Genomic DNA, 21544 nt, shown 5'->3' on the forward strand with positions numbered 1-21544 from the left:
AGGCACCAAGTTATGTTGGACAAACGAGAAGAATGAATTTAAAAAATTACCATATACTTACTGTTTAACAGAAAAAGTGAAAAATGGTATGTCATCTTTGGATTTGTTCCGATATAATATAATTATAAGGTGAAATTAAATAACCCACTGAGCATTCATTTACACCTAGGTTTCTCAGCTTTAGCACTGTTGATATTTGGGCCCAGATAAGTCTTTGTTGTAAGGAGCTATGTAATGTAGAGTAGTTAGCACCATCCGTGGTCTCTACCCCTTAGGTGCCTCCTTTTTGCAGTGTGATGACCAAAATGTCTCCAGATACTATTGGACAAAATTGTCCTCAGTTGGGAACCACTGATTTTTAAGTCTTGAAAGAGAAAAGCAGCAAACCCTTACCCCCCCCCCCGTGTTTTAAAACAAGTATTTGTTCTCCCTAGTCTTTTTTTTTTTTTTTTTTTTAAGATTTTGTTTATTTACTCATGAGAATACACAGAGAGGAGAGAGAGAGAGAGGCGGAGACATAGGCAGAGGGAGAAGCAGGCTCCATGCGGGGAGCCTGATGTGGGACTTGATCTGGGGTCTCCAGGATCATGCTCTGGGCTGAAGGTGGCACTAAACCACGGAGCCACCAGGGCTGCCCTGTTTTCCCTAGTTTTATTGGGATATAATTAACATGTAGCACTGTATGTGTATAAGGTGTACAACATAATGATTTGACTTACATATATCATGAAAGGGGCTTAGTTTTAATCCTTATTAATTACTTCTGCTTCATTGAAACCGCCATATCTTAAAATGTAATCTATGGTTACATTTATCATAGTTCATTATAGTTTTTATTATTTTTAAAAAATTTATTTATTTATTTGAGAGAAAAAGAGATCCTGTGCATGGAGGGGAAGGGAAAGGATAGAGAAACCCAAGCAGACCCCATAGTCAGCGTGAGTGTGACTCCATGATATCATGATCCTGAGATCATGACCTGAGCTGAAACCAAGGTCAGAGGCTTAACCCACTGAGGCACTCAGGTGCCCCAAAGATTTTATTTAAAAAAAAATTTATTTAGAGAGAGAGAAAGAGAGAGCACATGAGTGGTGTGAGGGGCAGAAGGAGAGAATCTCAAGCAGACTCCTCCCTTAGCTGGGAGCAGATGCTGGACTCAGTTTCACAAACCATGAGGTCATGACCTGAGCCCAAATCAAGAGTCCTGTGCTTAACTGACTGAACCCTGGAGGTGCCCCCCTCCCCCCATTATATATGTATGTATGTATGTATGTATGTATTATATATATATATATTTTTTTTTTTTTGGCTTGGTACAGTATACTTTATTGATGGTACATGACAAGGTAGGGCTCCCCAAGCCCCTCCCCTTCCTTGGGGTCTGGCATGTAAATTGGAGGTCAGGAGATTCTCAGTGTGTTGGGAGATTAAGTTGGGGCAGGGACTCCCCAGCAGCTGAGGGCCTCTCTCTTCCTCTTGTTCTTGCTGAGGCTGGTGGTCCAGGAGGCTCTTCCTTCTCAGAGGCCATGTGGACCATGCGGTCCACCACCCGGTTGCTGTAGCCGAGTTCATTGTCATACCAGGAAATGAGCTTGACGAAGTGGTCATTGAGGGCAATGCCAGCCCCGGCATCGAAGGTGGAAAAGTGGGTGTCAGTGTTGAAGTCGCAGGAGACAACCTGGTCCTCACTGTAGCCCAGGATGCCCTTGAGGGGGCCCTCCGATGCCTGCTTCACTACCTTTTTTTTTTTTAAGGATTATTTATTTATTTATTCATTAGAATACACAGAGGAGAGAGAGAGAGAGAGAGAGAGAGAGAGAGAGAGAGAGAGAGAGAGAGGCAGAGACACAGGCAGAGGGAGAAGCAGGCTCCATGCAAGGAGCCCGACATGGGACTTGATCCCGGGTCCCCAGGATCATGCCCTGGAATGAAGGCGGCGCTAAACCGCTGAGCCATCCCGGCTGCCCTTCACTACCTTCTTGATGTCGTCTATTCGGCAGCTTTCTCCAGGCAGCAGGTCAGATCCACAACTGACACATTAGGGGTGGGGACACGGAAGGCCATGCCAGTGAGCTTCCCGTTCAGCTCAGGGATGACCTTGCCCACAGCCTTGGCGGCGCCAGTGGAAGCAGGGATGATGTTCTGGGCAGCCCCTCGGCCGCCACGCCACAGCTTCCCAGAGGGGCCGTCCATGGTCTTCTGGGTGGCAGTGACGGCCTGGACGGTGTCATGAGGCCCTCCACGATGCCGAAGTGGTCATGGATGACTTTGGCTAGAGGAGCCAAGCAGTTGGTGGTGCAGGAGGCGTTGCTGACAATCTTGAGGGAGTTGTCCTACTTCTCATGGCTCCCACCCATCGCAAACATGGGGGCATCAGCAGAAGGAGCAGAGATGATGACCCTCTTGGCCCTGCCCGTCAAGTGAGCCCCAGCCTTCTCCATGGTGGTGAAGACCCCAGTGGACTCCACAACATACTCAGCACCAGCATCACCCCATTTGATGTTGGCGGGATCTCGCTCCTGGAAGATGGAGATGGCCTTCCCGTTGATGCCAAGTCTCCCGTTCTCAGCCTTGACTGTGCCGTGGAATTTGCCGTGGGTAGAATCATACTGGAACAGGTACACCATGTAGTTGAGGTCAATGAAAGGGTCATTGATGGTGACAGTATCCGCTTTGCCAGAGTTAAAAGCAGCCCTGGTGACCAGGTGCCCAATACGGCCAAATCCGTTCACTCCGACCTTCACCATCGTGTCTCAGGGATGGGGCTGGCCCTGCACCAGAAGACGCGGCTGTCTGTCCAACGGGAAGGAGCAGAGAGCCCCATTTTATTTTTAAAAATATGGGCTTGTGCTCTTCCTTGTCTGTGAACTTTTTTAGGAGAAGGGCAATGTTTTCCCTTCACATTCTTTGGATGTCAGTGGGAATTCATTAGTTGAATGACCTTTTATGCTGGTGAAACACAAGAGATGTTCTTAAAGGAAGGGTTTCTCTGACTTTTTTTTTTTCTTTTCTCTTCTCTCTCCTTTCTCTTCTTCTTTCCAAGAAATATCTGAATTGCCTATCTTAAATATTCACTCAAAGTGCAAAGCAGAGACCATGCTGACACTTGATGATTCAGCTTTGGGTAGGTGAACGGTTTTCTAGTCTATGTTTGATTCTTCCCACTTTTAATCAGGAGACACTCGCAGACTAACAGAACTGCGTGCAGAGGACAAGCAGGGACTTAGGTCTGGGGTCTATTCAGTAGTTTTGCTGAAATCCACCCAGGCCTTGTCAGGCCACTTCATCTCCCCCCAGGGCGCTCTCGCCTCTCGCCGCCGGCTGTCACTGCCACCAGCAGCCCACGGCTTTCTCGGCTTTCTCGGGGCGGCCGTGGGAAGACCGGCACGTAGAAGTGTGTTAATTTTCGGGCCCTGACACGGCTTCCGAGGAATTTAACTCCACCTCTCCCGGCAGGATGGGAAAACAACGCCCTCGTCCCCGCCCTCCACCGCCCGCGGCCGCCTCCCACCGTCCTTCGGGTCCTCTTCTGTTACAGAAGTTGGGGCTTTTTCCTAGAGAGCTAGAGGAAAGGCAGCGAAAGAGGAGCCCACGGTGCCCTTGTACGTGCTCCGGTGGGCCCGGGGAGAGGAAGTCACGCCGCGCACCTGGCTCTGCGGCGGGAGGGGGCAGAGCCCCGAACAGCCCGGCGGCCGCGGCGCGGCTGCAGGTTTGATTGACAAGGACGGAGGCGGGGCGGGGGCGGCGGGTCGAGCCCCGGACAAAGAGGTTTCGGTGCCCCCCGAGGAGGGAGGGCCCCGGGGCGCCGAGCCTCGGCGCGAGGTCGGGCGAGGTCGCGTGCCCGCCGGGAGAGGGCGGCGGGCGCCGCGGCCCAGCTGGCGGGCCGGCCTGGAGGGGAGGGGGCGCGGGGCGAGGGAGGGGGCGCTCGGGGGGTTGGGGGTGCGCCGCCGTCACGTGGCCGCCGCCGCGGGCTTGGGGCTGTTCTTCCGGGTTGGAGGCGCCTGGCGGTGGGGCCGGAGCCGGAGCCGGAGCCGGGTCCGCCAGCGCGGCGTCCCCCCAGCGGCGCGCCCACGGCCTCCCCGCCTCCCCGCCTCCCCGCCTCCCCGCCTCCCCGCCGAGGTGAGCGGCGCCGGCAGCCCGCGCAGCCCGGGCGCGCGATCGGGGCGCGGCGGGGGAGGGGGCGCTGGGCCCCCGGCGGGGGACCCGTCCTGGAGCAGAAGGGGGCGGGGTGCACGCGGGCGCCCGCAGGCCGGAGGCTTGGGTGCCTCGGGGGCCCTCCTCCCGCGCTCTGGCCGGGGCGACGTGGACGGGAGCGGGGGGGGGGGGGGTCGGGGTCGGGGCGCGGGCAGCTGTGCAGGTGCAGATCTTGGAGCTTTGGGGGCAGCGGGCGTCGCACGGGGTTATTCGGCCCGCGAGATGGGAGGTGGGGGGGAGGTCACAGAGGACTTTTGACAGAGGGTGCACCCAGAGAAGCGGCAGCCGGACGCCCCGAAGTTGTGCTTGCGCCTGGGGGGGTGGGGGTGGGGGTGGGGGTCGGCGGGAGACCTAGGCGGCGGCGCGCTGCAGCGGGGGGCGCGGAGGTCCGGGCGGGCGGGCGGCGGGCGGCGGGGCACACCCCACGCGGGCCGACAGTGGGCCCGGGGTCGGTGACCCGGGAGGCAGCGGTGGCGGCCGCCCGCCCGGAGGCGGAATGACAATTACTCGGCCTCGGCCAATCGGCCTGGAGGGAAGGTTATAAATAGCGGTCCCGGAGGGTGCCAGCCGCGCGGCTCGGTTGCCGAAGAAGGGGCGGTCCCGGTGGGTTTGGGCGAGGCCGCGCCGCTGCCGCTGGAAGCCGCTGCCGCTGGAAGCCGCTGGAAGCCGCTGTAGGGTATTGTGTCCTTGGTTGGTCTGTTTCGCTTTAAAAGCGTGACTTGTTTACGATTGCCCGCGTCCTTTATTCGCCCTGTGGTTCAGGGCAGCTCTAAAGGGATCTCCTTCTAAGGAGTCTTGTAGGGCAGACTCCGTTCGGATGGGGCTTGCATGCTTTTATTTAAGATGCTCCCCTCTTCTCCATCGCACCCCTTTTATTTGCAAACCTGGCTGGGTTCTTTTTTTTTTTTTTTATTGTATTAAATGGACAGTTTAGGATTACTTTCTTATCAGCAAGTGTGCTCAGGCCGTTTACCTTTGCTGATGGAATGAATCAGTTTTCCCTAAGACTACACAGCATTTCATTTTCAAAGGAAATTTCCTGAAACATTGGAGACTGTGTTCCCTAGATACTTAGATTTCAGGTTACCTAGTCTAATTATTCATTCATTCAGTCAAAAAAATACTTGCTGTTTTCTTGTTTTGTGCGAAGCACCCGGCTGGCCGGAGGTAATACCAAAGTGAATAGTAATAGCAATGAAGATACTGTGTCCTTTTAATCCTCACAAACCTATAACACAGGTGCTGTTATTATCCTCATTTTAAACAGGAGGGAATCAGGTTCAGAGGAGTTCAGTGACTCACTTGCCAAGGACCCAACTAATAGATTGCAGAATGGGGGCTTTAACCCACTGGCCACCTTGTTAGTCTCCAGGCTGTCCTCTCTCTGCTCTCAAGAATTTTTTTTTATGAATTTTTTTTTTTTATTTATGATAGTCACAGAGAGAGAGAGAGAGGCAGAGACACAGGCAGAGGGAGAAGCAGGCTCCATGCACCGGGAGCCCGATGTGGGATTCGATCCCGGGTCTCCAGGATCGCGCCCTGGGCCAAAGGCAGGCGCCAAACCGCTGCGCCACCCAGGGATCCCTGCTCTCAAGAATTTTAGAATCTATTAGGGGAGATAGTTGCCCAAATAACGTACGTTACACTGCCATATGAATGATACGCTAATTTTTTTCCCCCAATTTTGAGTTCTAAAGTTTTCCCCCATTTTGCTTCAAAGCCATAGAAGTATATGGATAATAAAATAGCAAAGAGCTTTTTAAGTGAAGAGAGGGACAAATGTGATCATCAAGATAGTATTCTGTCTTCAATGTAAATAAGTACCTGTCTGTGATAACATGGTTCAGGGATTCTCTGAATATCCTTCGGGGTCATTTATATTTGAATTAGGGTTAATGGTAGGGATTGTTCTTGCCAGTAAACTACTTTCTGATCACTGTCCTGTATGGTCATAACTTGAATTAAGCGGAATTTTTGGGCGAGAGCAGCCTCTGAGAGCCTTAGCCTTAACTGATTTCTGATGCCAGGGATCTGTTCAGCATCAAATTACCATTTTCCAAGTGGGCAGGGCAGTTTTTCTAGATTCCACAAAATAGGACTTCAGCTTTAAAGCATTATAAAATGTCATCTAATCATAAAAGTTTTAGAGCCTAATGGGGTCTTACCAACCAGTTTATCTATACTTTTATAGATGAGCAGACTGAGGTGAGAGAGTTTAAGGTCAAACAGGGAGTGAGTGGTAAACTTAGACAATACACAGGCTCTATTATAGCTAGCTTTGTTCTCGCCCTGTTGAGGTCTGGGTAAACCTCCTCAGCCCCATGAGAACGGTGGTTGTTGGGGGGGTGGGATGATCCAAGAAGAGAAACTAGGGTAAGTAGGAAGGTTGGGCATTGGTAGTGGTAGGACAAATCTCCCACAGGGCAAGAATTTTTTATATCTTGGTATCTTTTTTATATCTTTGTATATATCTTTTATTTATTTTTGTATCTCCCTAGACTCTTGGCATAGATTCAGTGAATGTTTTGAATATGTGGTTGGATTTCAAGCCCTTGCTCTCCGTTCTTAGCCATGGCTAACCATAGAAGTGACCCATGAATAAATGAGAATATTTATGGGACTCAGGAATGCTTGGGGTTGAAATGAAAGGACATGGGGAAATGCTGAAAATATAAAACCTATTCAAGTGCAAAGCATTATTCATATATTTTTGATTGCATTCCTGAGCCCATCTTGCATACTTCTTCCTTAGCTTTTTTTCATATTACTCCCTCCATCTCAAATGTGTTTCTTTTCTTTTTCTGAGCCCTCAAGGAACTTTGGACTTGCCCTACTCTGCTTTGTAATATTATTACTTGTTGACTTTTCTTATCTCAAAGTGCGTGACCTATTCCAGTTTGATTCTACAGATGCTTCTAACGGCTGTGCCTCTGACTCACCCCTCTATACATGTTTGTTGAATTAAAAGGCATTTTAAGAATAAGCACCATCTGGATTAAGGATTTCCATTCCCAGTGTAGCTTTCTGGTATTTGTAAGAAGTTGCTTCAGGGAGTTGTAGCAGCAGTTCTGAGTGAGCTAGACCCTTCTTCCCCTGGATGCTGGAAGAATGTTTATGGTTTGCTGGGATTGGGTGTTGGGCCCCATGAGGGCCCACTTGATGGGGCAGAGACTAAAGGTGTAGTTGGTGGAGTTAGCTGAGCTTGACTGTTAGAGTTCTTCCTGATTTTGAAGGAAAGGGAGGAAGGAAGGATGGGCTAACGTTGGGAATTGAGTGAATGGTAGGAGTGCCTTCCATGCACCCCTGGGGATCTCCCATGGAGAGTAGTGGAGGTAACCACTGAAGCTTAGGTCAATAATAATAGAGGTCAATGACACTCCATCCAGCCCAGTTAGAGCTTGTAAAAAGTGGCCACTTGTGAGAACCACTGATGGAAGAATTCCTTGTTACACCTATACCTATAAGCGCAAACTTACGTGATAATGGCGTTTTTCTTTCTTATTTAAAATTGGAGTCATATCCCACACATGTTTAATTTTCTTGAGATGTGCCCTTGGCAAACACGTATCTCATGTTCACTCAGTCTCAATTCAGGGGGTCTTACAGGATAAGCATCTTGCTGCACTGAATAGGTTGCCAGTGTTTTCTGTACAACATGGTGGCTAAATAGGTTCCTACTGTATGATATAGTGTTATAGACAATTTAAAGGAAATTCAAGGGTAACTATGCAATTCTTGCTGCTCATATAGACTTAGAAGATAACTTCCATATAAGATGTAATTGGACTCTATAGTAAGTTTCTTTTTTAGCTTTCCAGCTACAGTAAGGATCAGTTAGACTTAGGTGATTGGGGCTTAGAACTGAATAGTGAGTTTATAACCACAATTTAAGTGGGAAAATGGATTCCAAGTTTTAAATATCTAAGTCAGAAATGAACTTTTGAAGCATCTTCTGTAAGTTCTGTAAGGACTCGGCAAATAAATTCATTGTAGATGCCCACATACAACTGTTATAGTCCATGCTTTTGGAATTAGTATTTTTAAAAATGTTTTGATGTTCAAACCACAAAGTATGTTTTTCTTAGCACATAAATATTTTATTTTCTTTCCTTTTAGTGATTTATCCTCAAGGAAATTTGGGATTCGGAAAGTTGGGAGCTTATATGAACATGGCGAATCTACTGAAAACCGTGGTGACTGGCTGTTCGTGTCCTTTACGTAGCAGTCTGGGGTCCTGTAAGGTTAAACCTGGGAAGAAGGATTTTTTACGAACATTTCATACTCATCAGGCACTGTGGTGTAAAGCCCCTGTAAAACCAGGTAAAATCTCACTTCCATGTATATAAATCAAACTGTCAAGTCATAGGAGCTAATAGATCTCCTGATGATTGATAAAAGGAAAAGTGATGCAGTTTCATAGCCTGGTGTTTGTGAGTCATCATTTTGCATTAAAAAAACTTAAAGAGTGTTTTTTACAAATATTTTCCATGTATAGAAGTTCCTGATTGTTAGTGCTAATAGAGAAGAAAAGAAAATAGAAAAAAAGAGAAATAATAAACTAGTTGAGTTGTGCCCAGGAAACTGTTGCTCATAGTAACCATTTCTCCCAGCAGCTCTTCCTCTTTCCTTGTCAGTATTGAGGAATTGTACCATAAATGGCTCATCTATGCTCAAGAATTAACAACTAAGTATTATATAATCTGAAGTAATTCTTCTTAATTTAGTGAATGGCAACTTCATCTCAGTTGCTCAGGTCAGAAACCTGGGGAATCATCCTAGATATTCACAGTCGGCATGGGTCAGCTCTGCCTTGTATCTGGTCTGTTCTCATCATCACCACTATCATCGTCCTGTTCCACACCACCATCCTCTATCACCGAGACTATTGTGCTAGTCTTCTAAACACACTATGCTTTCTGCCACTGCCCCTGCTGTAGTCTGTTCTATACATGACCGCATCATCTTTTTAAAATGAAAGATCGGGGATCCCTGGGTGGCGCAGCGGTTTGGCGCCTGCCTTTGGCCCAGGACGCGATCCTGGAGACCCGGGATCGAATCCCACATCGGGCTCCCGGTGCATGGAGCCTGCTTCTCCCTCTGCCTGTGTCTCTGCCTCTCTCTCTGTCTCTCTCTCTCTCTGTGACTATCATAAATAAATAAAAAAAAGTTAAAAAAAATTAAAATGAAAGATCATGCACTTTTCAACTCAAAATTTGCCACTAGTGTCTTAGCCCATGGAGAGTAAGAGCTGAAGTCTTTCAGTAGCCTACAAGGCCTTCCCTGCTAGATCCCTACCTGCTTCTGTTCTGGCTTGCAGGCCCAAAGGATGAAGCTCAACAAAGGCTTCCTAAGCTGAGTGAACTTAGAACTTAGAACTCTGTCTGTACCTTATTGGCCAAAATTCAGAGAGATGGCCATTATGTAGTTGTAAGGGACACTTAGAAATAAAAGAGGGCTTTTGTTCTAGATGGCCACATACTTCACTGAAATTGGTGTTCTCTAACTAAGGTGGAAGGACAGGCTAGATATTAGAGGGGGCAACAGGAAGTCTTTGCCACATGGAATAATGCCCTTCTTTTTAATTTAAGTTTATGGGATTCTGCGTTCAGGATCCCTAGACTGCTATGCTTTTTGAGTTCTTATGTCTATCTTTCATAGAATTCACAGCCTCGTTTCTTGTTCTCACGTGGCAAGTGACTGTTGGCAGAGTATCTGCCACCAAGAGCTCTCAACTTTATCTTCAGATTTTTATTTTAGGTGTTCCGGAAAGCCAGATTATTCAAGCATGATAAAATTGTGTATAAGATAAAAGTAAGTAGCTGTATTGAGGACATGAGAATTGTCCTCGTTAGCAAAGGCACGGACATCAAGATCTGTATATTGACTATGCAGGAGACGTGTTTATTCAGTTTCTAGTTCTTAACTATTTCCTAGATAATTACTTTTTTATACCTAAAAGATAAGGATTCTATTTTAAAAATATATAACCACAATTTCAGTACCACATTGAAAAGCATAGAAGTAATTCTAGTTAGTAGTCATATTTTTTCAATTCTTTCTTTCTTTTTTTTAGTTGCTTTATCTAAATAATGATCCAAACAGGGCTCATATGTTGCATTTGCTTACTGTATGTCTTAGGTCTCTTTTGATTTCTGTGTTTCCTTTTTTTTTTTTTTCCTTTTTAATTTATTTGTTGAACAATGTAGTTGTCGCCCTGCAGAATATCACATACTGGATTTGGCTGACTGAATTCCTTCAGTCTAATTTAACCAGTTTCTCTGTCCCTTGTATTTCCTGTACCATTTCGATCTAGGGGTTTGATTAGACTCAGGTTTGCTTTTTTGGGCAAGAATACTTCATAGGTGATGCTGTGTGTGATTGTTTGTATCATATCAAGAAAATTAACCGGTAAGGTTAGTGTTGTTGATAATCCATCTATTAGGAAGTTCCCATCAGTTTTTCACTGAAAGGCTATATAGCCATTTAATGGTCATTAACTAAATCCATGATTTTATGTTTTTTTTTTTTTAATGGTGATACTCTATCATTTAATCTTCATTTTTTAGCTACAATTTTTCCATAAAGAAAAACTTTCTCTCTGTTATTTAGTTACCTTGAGGTTGCAGTGGTGAGGTGGGATAAATGTTTGATTCTGTCCCATTATTTACTGGTTTTGGTAATAATGTCTTGGTTCCCTTAAGTAATTTCTATTTTTGCTGTCACAAGTGATCACAAATATACTGGCTTCATATAATACAAACTCATTATCTTGTACTCCTGGAGGCCAAAGCCTGGAATGGCTCTTACTAGGTTTATATCAAGGTATTGGCAGGGCTCTATTCCTTCCTGAGGCTTTAGAGGAGGTCTTTTTCCTTAACCTTGTCCAGCTTTTGGAAACTGCTTGTATTCTTTGGTTCGTGGCCCCTGCTTCCATCTTCAAAGCCAGCAGCATAGCACCTTCAAATTACTGTTTGACTGACTGTTCTCTCTTCTTCTTGCATAGTTAAGGACCTTTGTGAATACAGTGGGCCCACCCGGATAACCCAGGATAATCTCCTTATTTTAGGGTCATTTGATTAGCAACTTTAATTCTGTCTGCTACCTTAATTCTCTTTTGCTATATAGTCTAACATATTCACAGTTGCTGAGGATTAGAATGTGGATATCTTTGGGATACCCTTATTCTGCTTACACATATCTGCTAAAGTTGACCAGTGAAGCTTTTAAAAAAAAGATCTATGGCAGCCCAGGTGGCTCAGCAGTTTAGCGCTGCCTTCGGGTGATCCTGGAGACCCGGGATGAGTCCCATGTCAGGCTCCCTGCATGGAGCTTGCTTCTCCCTCTACCTGTGTCTTTGCCTCTCTCTCTCTCTCTCATGAATAAATAAATAAAATCTTAAAAAAAAGATATATATTTTTTGAGTATCATAACGAATGCATTTAGATGTGTTTTGTTACGTTGCAATTAATTATTCCCTTTCATGCTCAGATTGTTTCCTGTTTGGCCAAGTGGATGCCCTTTCTGGTTGGCTCCTAAATCTGTTTGATGAGACTTCATTTTCTTTGGTAGCTTCCTTGACTTATGGTATATAAGGCCTAGGGATTTGAGGTTGTCAGATTAAATTCCAAATGTTTATGAGATTTAACTTTGCATGTCAATCCGAAATATTTTCCAGCCTTCTATTATTTTCCTCCCTGTCTTTCAAGTAGAGGGTAAGATTTAGCAAATGTTTTCCTTTGGCTTGCTGTCAGTTATTAGTGCTTATGGAGAATGGGGTCTAAGACTGTGTTCAAATGAAGGTATTTTTTAGGTTGACTTCATTTCTCTAAGGCATCACTTAATAATTATTGTTATTCTGTAGAGATGATTTTTTTATTCAGAGTTTAGGTTGCAAGAGTAGATTTCCTTGCTTTAGTAAAACATATAGAAGCAGATCTTTATTTTAAAAAAAGTCTATTTATGCCCACATGTTGAGTAAAACAATGCAAGCAAGTAATGTACTTTAGCTAAAGCTGTTCAGAACCATATATAAATACTTTAACTGTGTATATCATACAGGGTCTTTTTTTTTTAATTTTTATTTATTTATGATAGTCACACACACAGAGAGAGAGAGGCAGAGACATAGGCAGAGGGAGAAGCAAGCTCCATGCACCGGGAGCCCGACGTGGGATTCGATCCTGGGTCTCCAGGATCGCGCCCTGGGCCAAAGGCAGGCGCCAAACTGCTGCGCCACCCAGGGATCCCCATAGAGGGTCTTTTGGGTTGCAAGGAACAGAGGAGCACATCAGGCTATATTTTGTGATGAAGGTTTATTGTATGTGTGCTTTCCTGTACAGAAGTCCAGGAAACCTTTCATTTACTTTTAGAAAAGTGGAATGTTATTCTGGATTTCATAGTTGTGTCTCATCTTCCCTGTTTGTATCTCTACTACTGATGTTTCTATTCCTGTTGCTGTCTACCTCCTTTTGATTATCTTATGGTTGCTTACAAATAGTTCCTATAGCTCCTAGCTTACAAATTTACTCCTTCTGTCCTTTTCTGTTGTTCTCGTGTTCAGACCCCCGAGAAAGAACCTGAATGGATTGGGTCGTCACTGGCCAACATAGAGTGTCCTCAGGCAGTTCCCTTTCTTTTTTTTTTTTAATTTATGATAGAGAGAGAGAGAGAGAGAGAGGCAGAGACACAGGCAGAGGGAGAAGCAGGCTCCATGCACTGGGAGCCCGATGTGGGATTCGATCCCGGGTCTCCAGGATCGTGCCCTGGGCCAAAGGCAGGCGCCAAACCGCTGCGCCACCCAGGGATCCCCCCTTTCTAAATATGTTTGAGGCTGTTCTGTAGACTATTATCTTTGACCTAGCTGTTGATCCCTGGTCTAATTAGCTGTGGCCAAGAAGGTAGGGTCTCAGGATACAACATTTGGAAAACTATGAGGAATTGCCTGTGGCCAGGTTGCCAGGAAAGAAACTTTGAGTATGGCGGGCCAACAAAATGTTTAGTATAGGGTGGTTCTTCAAAACAGCAATTACTTCTATCTTTCATAAAGGTAAGGACAAGGAGACCATAAATCCCTGAGGGTTAGTTTGAAGAGTGGAATTAGCATGTTGATTGATCTTTCACAACCTATTTTTTTTTTTTTAAGAATAAACTAATTTAGTCATGTCCTTTGAAGATAGCCATTTGGTTAAATGAAATATTTGGAATTTTCAAGAGAGTGAGCATAGTATTTCCTGTGTATCAAAAAATTATGATTATGCAGCCCGAACATTACTTTGAATAGTAACTTGTATGTGCAGTGTATTTTGGACAAACTGCTCAGTTTTGTTTTTATGTTGTTGTTTTTTCACTAAATTTCTTTCTTTTTTTTTGTTTTGTTTTTTGCCTTTGTAGGAATTCCATATAAGCAATTGACTGTTGGTGTCCCCAAGGAGATTTTCCAAAATGAGAAGCGGGTGGCATTGTCTCCTGCTGGTGTTCAGGCCTTGGTCAAGCAGGGTTTTAGTGTTGTTGTGGAATCGGGTGCTGGTGAAGCTTCCAAGTTTTCTGATGATCACTACAGAGCAGCAGGTGCCCAGATCCAAGGGGTGAAGGAAGTGATGGCTTCTGATTTGGTGGTCAAAGTAATTATTCCTTTCCCCCGTCATTTATGGCATGCTGACTTTTGTTTGTTTATTTTTTATTTTTTAAGGTTTCATTTATTCATTTGAGGGAGAGAGCACATGTGAGAGAGAGCAGGAGCAGGGAAGAGGGAGAGAGGGCGAAGCAGATTGCCCGCTGAACAGGGAGCTGGACACCAGGCTCAATCCCAGGACCTTGGGATGATGACCTGAACCGAGGGCAGACGGTTAACTGACTTAGCCACCCAGGCACCCCTGGCATGCTGATTTTTAAAAAACATTTCATAGAAAAATTGAATTATTCTATTGTTACGTTTCTTCATATTTTCAAACAATGCCTTTTCCCAGAGAAATGGTTGCATGTTGTGAATATTCTTCATATTCCAGTAGAACTTTTATCAGGCAGTGTGATCTTTGTTTAACCATGAGAGGAGAAAGTGATTTTCGTTTTTACATTTGTCATGTGGAAATTCCCTTCTTACTGTCTAGGGAGCATTTACACTTCATGGTTCATATAGATCCAAAATACCCACAGGTGAGTATTTAACTGCTACTGGAACAGGAAAAAAACGCATGGAATTCCTGAACGTACTGAATGTACCTGGAAGGAACAGTGATGGAACTGACATAAATGCAATTTCTAGTGAGGGCAGGGCTGTCCTGGAGAAAGTGGCTTGGGGCTGAGTGGGGAGTAGCCTTACTATATTGAAAGGTCTTAGGATATGCTAGAAATTTAGGTGCTGAAGAACTTTAGACTTAAAATCTGAAATAATCAGAAAGGAAGAGTTTGTGTCACAAGTCTGGTAGAGATAATTACTGGAAGTGAGCATTAACTTAAACCCTAAGCCTTCTGCAACCAAGACAAGGAGGCAAATAGGGATTGTAAAGAATGATCATTAGACTAAAAGAAGCTCCTTACTTTTTCAGGGAAGACCAGCTTTTCTTAACGTGTGTATTCAATTCACACAATTGTTTTTTGTTTGTTTTTTTAAACTCTACCGAATAGGGTCTTGGTAGGGTCTTAGTGATCTTTTCAGAAGACATAATTTTTTTTTTTTTGCTACAGAAATTAATAGTAAAATTTATGGTATGTAGGTAAGTCGTAATTCAGCTAAAGCTTTTATGGTGTTCAGGTGTACAGATATTTGATAACTTAGTATAGCAAAAGAGCTTAGGGTAAATAGAAGAATAAGTACAATCCATTCCAGTATATGCTCTAGGGATTCAAAAACAAGATGTCCCACAATCAAGGGTTGGTAGGGCACACATAAGTTTTGGAAATGCTTTGTGTTCTTATTAGAGATTCATAGTGTGTATGAACATGTTAAAAGCGCTGAGAAATCTTGTAATATAGAAACATAACTTTATGCTTGCATTAATTAACTACTTGGCCATGTGACCTATTTTTTGTCAAGCCTGTTAATATCCTGAGGAACTGGTGATCCAAGAAGCACATTCAGGGAAACATTCTATTGACTTAACTCACTTAGATGCCAGCAGTCTCAGCTGAACATTTGATAGGGGCCAGTAGAATTAATTCAAAGTTGTCCTCTAATTTTTATTAAATCTGTATTATAGATTCTCACTGAGGAAAAATAGACCTTGCCAGAGAGTCTTAATTAAAGTCCAGAACCTTAATTAAAATCATATGCATCACCAGAACAACAGCCAAAATGGGAGTAACAAATAAAGGTGTCTCATAGGTAAATTGAGATGAAATGCTGTGAAATGAGAGTATTGCCCTAGTGTTTGTGTTTCTGTTTCCTTTTAAAATAGAAGTCCCTTAGCTGTTAAATTTCTTGGGCTTACTTGCCTAAGAGCATATTTGAGAAATGAGAGCTAAGGAAATGATACATGTTAATTGAAGATTGATTTTTTTTTTAAAGATTTTATTTATTTATTCATGAGAGACAGAGATACAGGCAGAGGGAGAAGCAGGCTCCCTTCAGGGAACCTAATGTGGGACTCAATCCGAGGACCCTGGGGTCACGCCCTGAGTTGAAGGCAGATGGTCAACCACTGAGCCACCCAGGTGTCCCTTGAAGATTGGGTTTTAAACTTGGTTATAAAACACATTTTAAAAGCCAGCCAATGAATCTGCTTACCTGAATGTGTTCCTGTAGCAACTTAGGAAAAGCTGGTCATAGTAAAGACATGTTACGAGCCTTAAAGACATTGAAGTCATTAAGGTCCCTGAAAATGGCTTTAAGAAATTAAAAAAAAAAATAAGAGCCACATTTTAAAATACCTTTTAAGTGGAATTAAAAGAAAATTGATTCAAGATGTGGACATCCGAAACTTTCAAACATACGGTGTATGTGTTCATGGGCTTATTTGATACTTTTCACGTAACAGAATATATTATAGCTTTTTGCTTAGTCCCAATTTAGCAAGGGTACTAGTTTGAATTGTGTTCATCTATAAGTATTCGCCTGAAATTTTAAGGTGACATATATGTATGTAGTGGAGATTTTAGGTTAAAATATTCTTTTTAAAAATTTATTTATTTTTATTTTCTTATTTTTAAAGATTTTATTTATTCATGAGAGACACAGAGAGAGGCAGAGACATAGGCAGAGGGAAAAGCAGGCTCTCTGTGGGGAGCTGGATGCGGGACTTGATCCCAGAACCCCAAGATCATGCCCTGAGCCAAAGGCTGACACTCCTCTACTGAGCCACCCAGGTGCCTTGGTTAAAATGTTCTTAACTTCTTTCTGCTCCAAATGTTGGTGCTTGCCAAAATTTGCAAGAATTGAATCTTTGGACACAACAAAAACTCCCTGCATGTTTATCCTAATATATTAATCTTACCAGAATAATAGCACGCTCTCTGCTCAGACCAGTTCATAGGTCATCAGTCAGAGGACAGATGGCAAAGATCTTTGTGCTGCTTACCTTGTTTAGGAATTTAGTCAGAAATTTATTGCTGAAAGATTACTTCTGGAGTGTTATTTCCATCATGGCGTATTATTTAAATTGTCCTTGTTTACTTAAAAATATGATAAAGGTATTTATATTTTTAATCACCAATGTGACTTTTTTTCCTCTAGGTGCGAGCCCCCATGGTTAATCCAACATTAGGTGTTCATGAAGCCGACCTTTTAAAGACATCGGGAACACTGATTAGCTTTATTTACCCTGCCCAAAATCCAGACTTGCTAAATAAACTTTCTAAAAGAAAAACTACAGTTTTGGCAATGGACCAGGTTCCAAGAGTCACAATTGCTCAGGGATATGATGCACTAAGCTCCATGGCCAACATTGCTGGGTATGTTGATTCTTTTCCATTTCAGTTGAACAAAAGCACAATGGTACTCTAGAAATTGGCTCATTGTGGCTCTTCTGACAGTGATTTTACTTGTAATAATTGTTGGAGATTGCTGCTTTTTGAGAGTGTGCTTATTTTTTTTTTTTTTTAAGATTTTTATTTATTCATGAGACGGAGAGAGGAGGCAAAGGCATAGGCAGAGGGAGAAGCAGGCTCCTTGTGGGAAGCCAGAACCCTGGGATCATGACCTGAGCGAAAGGCAGACGCCCAACCACTGAGCCACCCATGTGCCCCAAGAGTGTGCTTATTTTTTAAGGCTCATCTTACTGTTTCTTAGTTATAGGAAATAATTCTTCATATTGCAGTCTCTTCTACACTCATTTTTAGTCATGAGTAGAAGCCTTATTGCCTTCCATTAGAGCAAATGGTTGTGAAATTATTTGAGGAATACACTCTCTTGCATATATGTGTGGATATGTGTGTATACAGGTATATTAGGTGGAAATGGCTATTTTTCAAGTTTTTTTTGAGATATGATTGACTTGTAACATTCTATATGTTTAAGACATAAACATATTAATTCGATATGTCAGTTTATTGTGAAATGATTACCACAGTAAGTTTAGTTACCACAAATTTTTTTTTACAAGTAAAAGATGGTTGGGTATTGGCAGTTTCATATGGTTCAACCCAGCATATGCATATTAGCATTTGCCATTTTAATTAGGTTGCTTAGGTAAATTCAGTATATGTGCTGCCGAAGTGAGCACGCTTAGGTAAATTCATGATATTTAATGAATAGGGAAAATGTCTGGGCTTGAGGAAGTTTCATCAGGTGTCAAAACCCATATTATGGGACGCCTGGGTGGCTCAGTGGTTGAGCATCTGCCTCTGGCTCAGGGCATGATCCCGGAGTTCTGGATCTGGGGGTTCAAGTCTCCTATCAGGCTCCCTGCAGCAAGCCTGTTTCTCTCTCTGCCTGTGTGTCTGCCTCTCTGTGTCTCTCATGAATAAATAAATAAAATCTTAAAAAACCCCATATTGCTAACTGAGGGCTAATATGTCCTATCTTTGTCCACCACTCGTGCATTCCCAGTACACTGGCTGAGCCCTGTGTTGAGAGGAGACTAAGGTGCATTCTGCTCAAGGAATGTGGCTCTGGCTGAGGAATCATGCCTGCCCTGGGGAGGGATGGGAATAGCTCTATGAGTGTAGTGTATTGCTGACTGCCTAGCCAGTGGGAAAAATCTGGAAATTGATGATGCTTATGAAATCAACTCTTCTACAAGAGATTGGTTGAATTAGATTTTAAGCATGAAAGCTATTGGTAGTGACAATTTGCTAATATGAACGAGGCATCAACAAATCAAAATAATTTAAATAATCAGTGTTCGAGAGACTAATTTGAATAGAGTCTTCTACAACCTGACACGTGAACTGAAGGTTTTCTGTCTGTCTGAGGTGTAGCATATTAAATAGGCCAATAGAGCAAATAGATTCTACTTTGGGTTTCAAGTGTTCATTTTTGATAGAAAAGCAGAAAACAAAATGGACAGGTTAAAAACATATTTTGTTATCTTTACTATAATATGGCAAATGATTGATTCAGATATTTTTTGTAATACAAAGTATATACCAGAGGACAAAAGTTTTGCCCTATTATTTAGTTTGTAGAAAAGTTACATTATGTATTGTGGGACTTAAAAATTTTCTATAGAAAGTGTACAGTGTAATCTTTTAATAGTGCTGTTGATTTTGTCTTGTGAAATGCACATGTATGAAAGGTTGTCAAAGCCAGTGGCTCTAGATCAGTGGCTTCTAACTGTAGAATCTTTTGTAGAAATGAAATATTATGAGGCAATATAAACAAATCTAATAAGAACAGAGTGGCCTTGCTTGAATTGGGGGATGGAGGGGTGTCCAGAAACACGTTTATCCCCTAGCCGACCCAGAATGGCTCCAGAGTTGGCTGAAATTTGAACCTTTGGGGATCCGTGGGGCACAATTTAAAGAATCACTCTCTTATATCCTGAGCTGATATATGCAAAGGGTACTGTTTGAGGTGAATCTTCTAGCATACTTATCCACACAATATGTGATAAATCATTATCTAACTCACACACATGGCCATATTACAGTGAAGAACCGCTCCTTCAGTTCACTGATGTTCATTCTGAGCTTTTTTGCTCTCATCAAAAAAGGGCAAACTGTTAACACTTTTGCCCACCATCAGCATTTTCATGTACATTTCCTGTGTAATCTGTGTCATTTTTGTTATTTTTTCAGTATAGTAACTGAATCTTTTAAACTATTAATTCCAGTTTCTTACATGGCCTTTGAATCTTTATTATGTTTGCTTTCTGAAAATTTCTATCACTTGGATTCAGAAATAAGACCAACACGTAATGTGATCTCTATAATACTGTTTACCTGCTGTAATCTGACTTAATTTAAAGTAATGGTGGTTGCCATTTTATGCTTTTGCATCAATTATTATATCAGGTATTATTTTATAAAAAATTGAATCAGGGAAATGTTTTATTGTCAGCTAGCAGGTAGATCTTATTACATAGTTGCATTATGATTTTAATTATATGTATGTTATCACATGAGAGTGTACAGAAGTGCCTTTTAAGTATAAAATGTTCTGAAAATGAAATTAGTCTAATATGTTGAAAATATCTGATTGTGGAAAGATTGTATATTTTACTAGTTTTTGTTGTACAGAGAGTTTCTTTAGCCAAAAACACTAATATTTACCAAGCACTTACTGTCGCAGGCTTTGTGCTAAGCTCTTTACCTGCATTATTTCATGTAGTCCTCATAACAACACTAAGAGACAGATGCTCTTCTCCCCACTGTATAGATGAGGGCACCAAGGGTCAGACAGTTACAGAAATGTACGCAAGGTCACAAAGCTAGTTAGTGTTAGAATTGGGACCTGCACTGAAGGTACTCTGTCTCAGAATCCCATGCTTTCAACCATTAGCGATCAAATGAAGGGTTTTTTGTTCTGAGGGTGGAATTTTATGAGGTACAAGCATATAGCTAAATCTGATTTTTTTCATTTTGAAGTTTTCTCCTATTATATGAACAGTACATAATCTTCAAAGAAAATTTGAACAGTATAATGAAGTAAAACAGAAAGTTTGAAATATCTGTGGTTTCAACACCCAGTGTAAACCATTGTTAGCATTTTTCACCCCAACTCATCTTGTGCAGTATTTTTTGTGAAGAGGCCAGGGAGCATCATGGGTGAGAGAGCGTGCCTCTGGAGGCAGGATGCTGTGGTTAGGCTTTGGGTTCTGTCATTTGCTAGCCAGGTGACTCTCAAGTCTCTTCATCTCTGTGCACTCACCTGTGAAATGAAGCAATAACTGTACCTTTCCTTAAGATTGTTGGGGTGGTTAAAGGAGTGGGTATACATGTGGTACTGAGAATGGTTTTTGACATGTAGTAGGTACTGTACAATGTTAGCGATTATTCTTTGACTATTAAAGTTTAATTGGTGACTTAATATATGAGTCTAAAATCTTCCATTTTATGGAAATATTTATTTACTTTTTCAGTTATAAAGCTGTTGTCCTAGCAGCAAATCATTTTGGGCGGTTTTTTACTGGTCAGATCACAGCTGCTGGAAAAGTTCCTCCAGCTAAGGTAGGTGAGACTTTTAATGTTTCTTCATAGTATGACTTAATTAAAGGTGAGGGTATGTGTAGTAAGTACTAAAATACAGTTATTTAAGAAGTTTTGTTCTGTGTTAACTTCACGCTGATAACCCTCTGGCACATACAAATATTTCGTGGAGCCAAGCCTCAGAGCTGCTTATGATTGCTTGACAACAGGAATTTGGGCATTTCTGGAAGTTCTAGGTTTTTGTTTTTGATTTTGACTTACTAGCTTGAATTCTCAAAGGGGTTTTGGGTAACTCATTCTGTTTAGTGTGTTTATTACTAATTTTTAAAAAAAGTTTCAAAATACCATTCAGTAAATTCTTGATTTCCTAATGTTGTGACACTTGATTCAGAGGAAAGATTGTCTTAGTTTAGCAAACTCTTTATTTCCCAACTGTGACATTTCGTTCATAGAAAAAGACTGTCTTTGATTAAAAAAAAAAAAAAAAAGAAAAAAGAAAAAAAAAAGACTGTCTTAGTTTTTTTCACTTTCAAAAAAAAAAAAGGGTTAAGAGTGGAGGGGGGCGGGGGGTGGCATAATTCAGGTACTTGGCAGAGGGAAAGGGTGTGGTTTCTTTAATCAAGATTGAAAGCAGAGAGGAGCAGTCCATGAGAGGTGGGGGTGGCTAGGTGAAAAAATAGATTACATTGTAATCCTTCAACTCTACATACATTAAATGATAATATAAGCACATTGTCTGGGGATAGGAAATAGGACTGAAGAGTATGTCTGTAGGTACAGGTTTACTCAGTGCTTCCAGTTCTTAAGTACTTTGTTATGTAAACTCATA

The 21544-nt window shown here is 42.6% G+C and overlaps 2 protein-coding genes, 1 non-coding gene and 1 pseudogene across 5 annotated transcripts in view; 2 read left to right on the top strand and 2 right to left on the bottom strand.

Moving 5' to 3' along the window:
* Positions 1–1363: 1363 nt before the first annotated feature.
* Positions 1364–1956, bottom strand: LOC129509369 (glyceraldehyde-3-phosphate dehydrogenase-like). The gene is made up of 2 exons (XM_055324837.1): positions 1941–1956; positions 1364–1701 (listed from the first exon to the last, which is right to left on the bottom strand). Exons 1-2 carry the CDS (start codon positions 1954–1956, stop codon positions 1412–1414), a joined length of 306 nt encoding a protein of 101 aa, XP_055180812.1. The 3' UTR covers positions 1364–1411.
* A 28-nt stretch (positions 1957–1984) lies between these two features.
* Positions 1985–3443, bottom strand: LOC129509649 (glyceraldehyde-3-phosphate dehydrogenase-like; annotated as a pseudogene).
* A 23-nt stretch (positions 3444–3466) lies between these two features.
* NNT (nicotinamide nucleotide transhydrogenase) overlaps positions 3467–21544 on the top strand; it is a 95524-nt gene continuing 77446 nt past the window's right edge. Inside the window, exons 1-5 of one of the 3 annotated variants that reach the window (XM_055325449.1) lie at positions 3467–3602; positions 8311–8514; positions 13585–13814; positions 16862–17079; positions 20649–20736. In XM_055325449.1, coding sequence (XP_055181424.1) covers positions 8358–8514; positions 13585–13814; positions 16862–17079; positions 20649–20736 — 693 coding nt within the window. In that variant the 5' untranslated portion in view covers positions 3467–3602; positions 8311–8357. Of the gene's footprint in view, positions 3710–4048; positions 4120–8310; positions 8515–13584; positions 13815–16861; positions 17080–20648; positions 20737–21544 lie in introns of those variants that run through there. The other 2 variants (XM_055325450.1, XM_055325452.1) reach the window with 2 other exon arrangements.
* LOC129510026 (small nucleolar RNA SNORA33) lies at positions 15893–16022 on the top strand. Its single transcript, XR_008664483.1, has one exon. It is a non-coding gene; the product is annotated as a small nucleolar RNA SNORA33 (small nucleolar RNA).

This window comes from Nyctereutes procyonoides, unplaced genomic scaffold (assembly GCF_905146905.1).
Source record: "Nyctereutes procyonoides isolate TBG_1078 unplaced genomic scaffold, NYPRO_anot_genome, whole genome shotgun sequence".
Lineage (NCBI taxonomy): Eukaryota > Metazoa > Chordata > Mammalia > Carnivora > Canidae > Nyctereutes > Nyctereutes procyonoides.